The sequence below is a fragment of the Echinops telfairi genome, unplaced genomic scaffold (assembly GCF_000313985.2).
Source record: "Echinops telfairi isolate 266 unplaced genomic scaffold, ASM31398v2 ScPeMD7_655;HRSCAF=1070, whole genome shotgun sequence".
In the NCBI taxonomy this organism is placed as follows: Eukaryota; Metazoa; Chordata; class Mammalia; order Afrosoricida; family Tenrecidae; genus Echinops; species Echinops telfairi.
In genome coordinates this window covers 31,736,501-31,743,693 of record NW_022104553.1, presented here as the reverse complement: position 1 = coordinate 31,743,693, position 7,193 = coordinate 31,736,501, and the positions used below count along the sequence as shown (strand labels likewise).

Sequence of the window (7,193 nt, the reverse complement as noted above, 5' to 3'; positions counted from 1 at the left end):
TGCAGGAGTCCCGGACTCTGGGCAAAAGATAGAGCTGACATGGTGACCCAGCCAAGGCACCAGAATTGGCGGCAAACACACCTCTCTCACTCGGTCAGCCCCTGGCCCCAGCTCTAAACACCTCCATCCAAGTTAACGCTCTGTGACCAGCCCGGCCAAGCAGAGCCCGGTCACTTCTTCAGTCAGGGAGGTGTGACTCAACCTGGCCCCGGGGGAGCCCCCGCTCAGCCCCGGCTTGGGCCTCCAGGGAAGAGGGAGCTGCTAGGCTGGCAGAACGGAACCCTTGAAGCCCCCGGTAAACAGAAACAAAGCAGATGCCAGGGTTAGAGTCTTGCCCACGACCTGGGAGCACCTGGTTCCAGCTATGCCTGAAGGCAGCTTTAGTAACAGAAGGGCTGACACCAGTTGGAGTTGGGTTTCTGATCACTTGCAAACAAGAGATGTGACAGATTTGGGGGCTAGAGGCAGCAAAGTCACTTAGGGCCACGATGGGGGCCCGTGGCCTGGGACGGGCAGGGGACTCACAGCGTTGGCTCTGCATGTAGCGGGTCACCCCCTCCAGGGTGAGCTCATCCAACAGACGCTCCTTCTCAGAGCCCAGGCCCAGGGTCTGGGAGAAGAAATTCCGCAGGAAATCCACTGACCAGACAAAGAGGGAGAGCACGGTGGGGCGGGTGTGCAGTCAGGGCACAGGGCCCCCAGCCCTGCCGCCCTAGCCCCGGGGTCCCTCAGCCTCCCCACAGAGAAAGGAGCTGGCAGCAGCTCCACTGTCCCATACGCCACAAGTCTCCCCTGTCACCCAGCTCCCTGCTCTGAAGTCTGCCACCGAGAAGGGAACCCCCAAAACATACTCACTCTCTGCTCCCCCGCCAGTGGCTCCAGCCTCAGTGTCTGAATCAGAATTGGAGTCCTGCAAGGGGCGGGGGCGGGGTGATTGGATGGAGAAGTGGGGTCAGGGAGGGAGGGGAGAGGGGAGGGTGACACACACCGGGGCTTGGGAGACAGGCTGTGGCGGGGCGGGGATGTCTTGGGGAGGTGATGGGCAGTGGGGGACAGTACTGGGGTGTGTGTGCAGGCCCTGGGCTGGATACCTAGCACTGCTCCTCCCTGGGAGCACGGCCTTCGGGGACTGACCTTTCTGAGCCTGGGGGCTCCTGGGAGGATGACCTGAAATCGGACAGCTCTAAGAATCCCCATGGGCCCTGTGGCTGTGCCTGCGTCTCATGCTACGGCCCGCTTGCCTGCAGCCTGGGCTCTCGACCTGAAAGCCCCAGACCCCCTCGCCTTACGCGCCCTCCGGTGTCTCCCTTGCCTGGCTCCCACAAGGCAGGCCTGTAGGCCCACTCTGCATGCTCTCTCCACCCACCTTGGCTGGCCTCCAGCTAGTCACCAAGGAGGCCACCTCTCTGTCTCCAGATCACAGGGGTATGCGACCTCGAAGACCCTTACTTTGTGCCCCAAACTGGTCTCAGCCTCACCTCGGGGGGCCTCATCAGTCCCTTGGCCAAAGCTCTGGCATCCTAATGGGTACCTCCAGCCCCCTCCCTGCCACAGCCCATGAGCCCCACTTGCCCCTTTCACCCTCCTCCCTGCTTCCCCTCAGCTCCCCCAGGGGTCGGCCCACCCTCCGGGGCCCAGGCACACCTCCTGAGCTCACAGCCTCAGTCTCCACCGCCCCCCTGCCCTCCGTGTGACAGGCTGCCAGGGCCCGGCCACCTCTGGCTACTTCCAAGGCTTTCTCAGGCATTGCATCACGCACGTCTAGGGCCTCCACTGCAGGGACAGCGAGCGAGCACCACCATGACCGCGGCTGCCTCCGCACCCCGTTCACTGCAGAATGTCTGACCCCTACCCCGGGGTCTGGCGCTCGGCTGTGTGACAGCCGGCCATGACCTCCTGCACTGCACGCCCCGCCTCCCAGCAGCCCCCTGCCATCATGCACCCCCTGGTTCTTCCACGGTTAGGAAAGATGGGCCGGAAGCATCTTCTCTCTGCACCCCAAGTCCCTCTTTACAGAAATGATTTTGACCATAAGCTGAAGCTGCACCGCGCGCGCGCGCGCGCGCGTATGTGTGTGTGTGTGTGTGTGTGTTTTCTCTCCCAGAGAATAATATACCACAAACCCACCTCCAGGGAGCCTGGCGGCACTAGCGGGTTATGTGTTTGTGAGGCCAGCAGTTCAAAATCACCAGCTGCGCTGAGGGAGAGAGAGGAGGCTTTCTACTCCCATTAAGAATTACAGTCTTGGAAATCCACAGAGGCAGAACGTTGTCCTATTCTGTCCTAGAGGGTGGCTGCGAGTCAGAACCGAGGGGGAGTAAGGCCCGGCTCCTTCTGGTCAGCGCCTGCATAGTACCCTGCATTGTGTGAGTGGGCCGCACTTCTCTCAACGCCTCCACACACAGCCCTCTGGGCTGCCTCCAGTGTTTGCTCCACCGCAGACAATGCTGCGATTTACACCCGCTCTCTCTCCCTGGGACGGAGCATCTCTTTTTAATATTAAACCTTTTTCTCTGGAGCCCACGTGCCACCACTCAGGCTTCAGGAGCCCAGGGGAGTGTGAAACCCAGGCCTGAGAGGCAACTCTGAGCCCCTCAGTGCCACTCTGCCGGGCCTCTGTAAGGGACTGTAATCCCAGTATCTACGCTGACCTACATCTGCCAAGCCAGCTCCCTCTGGGGGTGGGTTGGAGACAAAGAGGCTCTATGAAAAGACTCCAGGGCCCTGCCCAGCCTGCAGGGCAGCTCTGCCCAGTGGGGAGGTGGAGGTGCTGGCTGGGCCTTCTAGCGTCTAGGAGGTGACCCTAACCCCCGTCCCCCACCACCTCAGGGTCTAGAAGGCAGTATTTGGAGGGTCTTGAGTTTCAAACTCTTAAGATGACGAGCTGTTTATCGCCTCTGCCTTCGATTCCTCGTCTGTACAATGGGTGCACCCCTCCCAGAGCTGATGGGAAGACAAAAGTATACGAAACACACAGCAGAGGCCCCGGCCCCGGTAAGCCCTCAATAAATGGTAGCCATGACTATGATGATCCTTTCCTTCCCACCAACGGAGCTCTGGCAGCATAAGTGGGATGCACTCAGCCGCTAATTGGAAGATGGGAGGTTTGCACCCACCCCAGACGGACGCTCCCTGGAAGAGAGGCCTGGTGACCTGCTCATGTCAGGATGACAGCCTAGTCCGCCTCTGCCACACACACTCGGAACCAGCTCCTGGTGCCTAACACCAGCCACCATCCCCAGCTGCCAGGCTAGCAAACACGCCACAGTCCTGTCTGCCGCCAGCTCTCTGCAACAGCTTCGACACACCGTTTGTCTCCTTGAGTTCGGAACATTCAAAGTCACGACGCTTCCCTGACTACACTCTGCGGCCTTGGCTCAAACGGAAGGAGGCCTGGTGGCAAGGCGGTTAAGCACATGGTCTGGTGGTTCAAATCCACCAGCTGCCCTGCTGGGGAACGATGAGGTTGGCGGTAGAGATTTACGGTCACCAAGACCCTACCGAGCAGTTCAGCTCTGTCCTATTGGGCCCCGAAGGGTCAGGATGGGCTCCTGGGCAGCGAGGAGGCAAAGAGAAAACGCTGGGGGGTTCCCCTAGTGCCCTGAGGTCCCACAGTAATTCCACATAGGGTCCCGTTCTCGGGTCTCCTCTATCAGGGCTGAATTCAAGGACCGGAGGTCTGTCTCTCCCAGACCCAGCACACCGGAGGCCCAGAAGGTGAGGGAAGGAAGCCTTGGAGTGCAGGACTGGGATGAAGGCAACACACCTTCCCTGGTGGTCCCCAGAATCTACCAGTCCCCAGAAGGCTGCACCCTGGGCTAGGAAGAAGGATGGGGGCAGGGAGCTGCGCCTCTGGAAGGCCCCACTCCTCTCCGCTGCCTCCCCCAGTACAGGCTGTAGGGGCAAATCCGTGACTCTCCTTCCCGCCAGTCCACCCTTTCCCCCGTCTCACCTGAGCCTCCTGCACCTTCCCTGCCTGGGTCTCCAGAGGGTCAGAGGCTGGGGGAGGAGGGGGAGCAGACATGGTTACAGCAGGGGGGCAGATTAACGGGATCAAAGAGGATGTGGGGGACTAAGAAGACCCACCAACCTAGTTACACTGGGCTGCAGAGTACAGGAGGGGCTGGGGAGGGGGGAACACATGTCTTATTAGAGTGTCTAGTGAGGGGCAGTGAGGCAAGAGCGAGGAAGGGTTAGGAGGAAAAAGCAACGAAAGGAAGGGATACAGGGTGCAGAAGAAGATTAAAGAGTTAGAAAGGACGCAGTACGGTGTGCGTTGAGGGGGTGGGAAGGCGGGTTCGATTTACCGGGTGGTGAAACTTTAGGGAGGGAGTTAGAAAGGAAATTCCTGGCTGAGAGGTGGGTTTGGGAGAAGAGGTGCAGCGCGGGTGGTAGATTTTGGAAAGGCACAGGAACTAGAGGGAAGAGATAGGAGGGCACACCGAGGACCCCCCCCCCCCCTAGCATTCTACAGTTGCTCCTAACAACCAGGTACCCTTAGCAACCGGGATGGCAGTAACAAGGGTCCTTAGCAAACAGGATCGGAAAAGCATGCGATCATCAGAAACTTTTGGTTAAGTGGCCCTTAAAACTTTTGGTTTTACGACTCGGAAACCCACCGATCTAGCAACAAGGTTCATTTAGCATCAGCCCTTTGCATCCCATTCCCCCATGCAGCCCTCAGTCTCCCGCCCCGCCCCGCCCGCTCTCGGGCCCCAGGGCCTGGATCGGACAACCAGGCCCCGGCGCGGCCCGACCCTCCCACCGGTGCCCTCGACTCACGGTCCGGCTCGGCCATGGGAGCGGGGCCGGGGCCCTCGGGGCTGTCACCGACTGCACTGTCCCGTGACGGCACCGGAAGGGGCGGGCCTAGGGGGTAGGAAGCGGCCGAGAACTACAACTCCCAGAAGACAGCAGACAAGGAATTCAAAGACGTGAGCGCGTCGCTCCGGTAAGGAAGGCTCGCGAGGGTTGGACTACGAGTCCCAGAATGCCGCGCTCCGGTAGCCATCTTGGTAAAGGGCTCCCGGAAAATGTGGGACTGGGTCAAGCGCTGTAGTTCGTTCGGACATTCTGATTGGTTCTAGAGCGACAAGGGGCGGGGCATAAGCGATTTCGCTCATTTTTATTGGCCATAATAAGGGGGCGTGGGGGGGAATTCCCCGCAGGGCGGAAGCGCCGGGAATCCCGGCAGAGCCCAGCACCAGGCTGGCTGGCGGGCGGCCTCTGGGGGCCCCGGAGGCAGTGGGGTCCATGGCCGGGGTTGCGTGCTTGGGGAAAGCCACAGATGCCGACGAGTGGTGCGACAGCGGCTTGGGCTCGCTGGGTCCGGACGCGGCGGCCCCCGGAGGACCGGGGCTGGGCACAGAGCTGGGCCCGGGGCTGTCCTGGGTGCCCCTCGTCTTCGGCTACGTCACGGAGGATGGGGACACGTGAGTGAATCTTAAAAGCCTCTCCAGCCGGTCCCAAGCATAAGATAGGCTTTACCTGATGCTTTAAGGGCATGCTCCGGCTTCCTAGCCTTCACCCCAGAATCTGACTTCGAGCCTGGAGTTCCTGACCCCCGACCCACCAAGTCCTAATCTTTGGTAAATCAACCCCATTTCCAACTTTGATCCTAACCCAATAGATTCTCTTTTAGGTTTATTTTAACCCATTAATGTCTGCCTCTCCTTTCTTGATCTCTTGATTCTCAGTTTCTGGAATCTCAAGCCCCACTGACCCCAAAACCTAATGAAACATCCTTTGGTCCCAAGACCTTTCTTAGAAATCTCACTTGGCTCCTCCTGACCTCTAACCTCCACCCATGGTCTTTGAGCCTCCATGATGTATGAGTCTAGATTTTGATCTCTGCATTTATACTTGGCCCTAACCCTTCGGGCCCTGCCTTCTGATCACTAATGTTCAGATCTTCTATTCGAAGAGAGTATGACAAATCTTTATTGAACATTGGCCAGGAGCAGCCCTGGTCACCAGGCAGGGCTGGGACTGCGGAGCACCAGGTCCAACCCGTTCGCTTCTCCCCGGGAACAAGATGAAGCTGTCCGCTCCCCTAAAGGGTTACAGCTTCGGAAACCTCACTCTGAGGCCCAAGCAACTCAGTGGCAGTTGTTGTAGTTCGATGCCATCGAGTTGTTTCTGGCTCACTGCCCCGCCCTGCACCAGTCTCATCATTGTTCATCCTTTGAGCCCCTTGTTTCAGCCACTTTGTCAGCCCCCTTTGTCCTCTTGTTTGCCGCTCTTCTCCTGCACCCAGCACAATCACCTTTTCTAGAGACTAATCTCTCCTGGCAACATGTCCAAAGCCGGTGAGATGAAGTCTCGCCATCCTTTCCCCTCAGGAGCATTCTGGCTGTACGTCTTCTAAGACGGCTCCCAAGATTTGTCTGTACCTTTGGCAGCACCGTGCTCTCAGTATCCTTCACCGGCACCATAATTCACACACATAGATTTTTTTCCTTCGGTCTTCCTTATTCAGTGTCAGTGGGTGGGACCCTATGCCTGGCTCTGTTTTAGTTGCTGATATTAATGCTTGTATGGGATGAGCTAAAGCAGGCCAGGGCGCCGCTTCCCTGCACGTCCCCGGAGGTCAGCAACTGCCCCCCTGAAATGAGGAGGTCAGCAACTGCCCCCCTGAAATGAGGAGACTGGAAAACGATGCCTGGGATGCCTGACTCCCGATAACCAGACACCCTCCCTGCCAAAACTGATAAACTGCATCCGAGGCCATAAACCTCACTGCTGACCTCCTGGGCCATAAACCGTAAACCTCACTGCTGACCTCCTGGGCCATAAACCGTGCTGCTGCAGCATGGACCTCCCCTGCCCCCGCTTTCCTTTAAAAACCCCAGCCCTCGAACAGGACCGGGCGATTCCCCTAGGCTACTTGCTAGACCATGGGGCTTCGCCTGGGAGCTCCCCCCTAATAAAGCCATTTCTGTTTCTGCTCTCCCTCGGTCCTGTCAGTTCTCTTTGTCCGGCTTCCTGTGCCTCAGTACCTCCCACTTGTCCTGTGCCTCAATTCATCTTTACAATGCTCTTTTTTTAAATCATTTTATTGGGGGCTCATACAACTCATCACAATCCATACATACATCAATTATATAAAGCACACCTGCACATTCGTTACCCTCATCATTCTCAAAACACTTGCTCTCCACGTAAGCCCCTGGCATCAGCTCCTCACTTTTTCC

General features: G+C 58.3%; 2 protein-coding genes across 6 annotated transcripts in view; one reads left to right on the top strand and one right to left on the bottom strand.

Moving 5' to 3' along the window:
- The window catches only part of SIRT2 (sirtuin 2), a 24,370-nt gene extending 19,548 nt beyond the window's left edge, over positions 1–4,822 (bottom strand). Inside the window, exons 1-4 of one of the 5 annotated variants that reach the window (XM_004715763.2) lie at positions 4,783–4,822; positions 3,953–3,999; positions 856–910; positions 526–639 (exon numbers count right to left, since the gene is read on the bottom strand). In XM_004715763.2, coding sequence (XP_004715820.1) covers positions 526–639; positions 856–910; positions 3,953–3,999; positions 4,783–4,798 — 232 coding nt within the window. In that variant the 5' untranslated portion in view covers positions 4,799–4,822. Of the gene's footprint in view, positions 1–525; positions 640–855; positions 911–1,134; positions 1,213–1,644; positions 1,766–3,952; positions 4,401–4,782 lie in introns of those variants that run through there. The other 4 variants (XM_045292585.1, XM_045292587.1, XM_045292588.1 and 1 more) reach the window with 4 other exon arrangements.
- A 378-nt stretch (positions 4,823–5,200) lies between these two features.
- NFKBIB (NFKB inhibitor beta) overlaps positions 5,201–7,193 on the top strand; it is an 11,144-nt gene continuing 9,151 nt past the window's right edge. Inside the window, exon 1 of the mRNA XM_004715762.2 lies at positions 5,201–5,432. Coding sequence (XP_004715819.1) covers positions 5,254–5,432 — 179 coding nt within the window. The 5' untranslated portion in view covers positions 5,201–5,253. The remainder of the gene's footprint in view (positions 5,433–7,193) is intronic.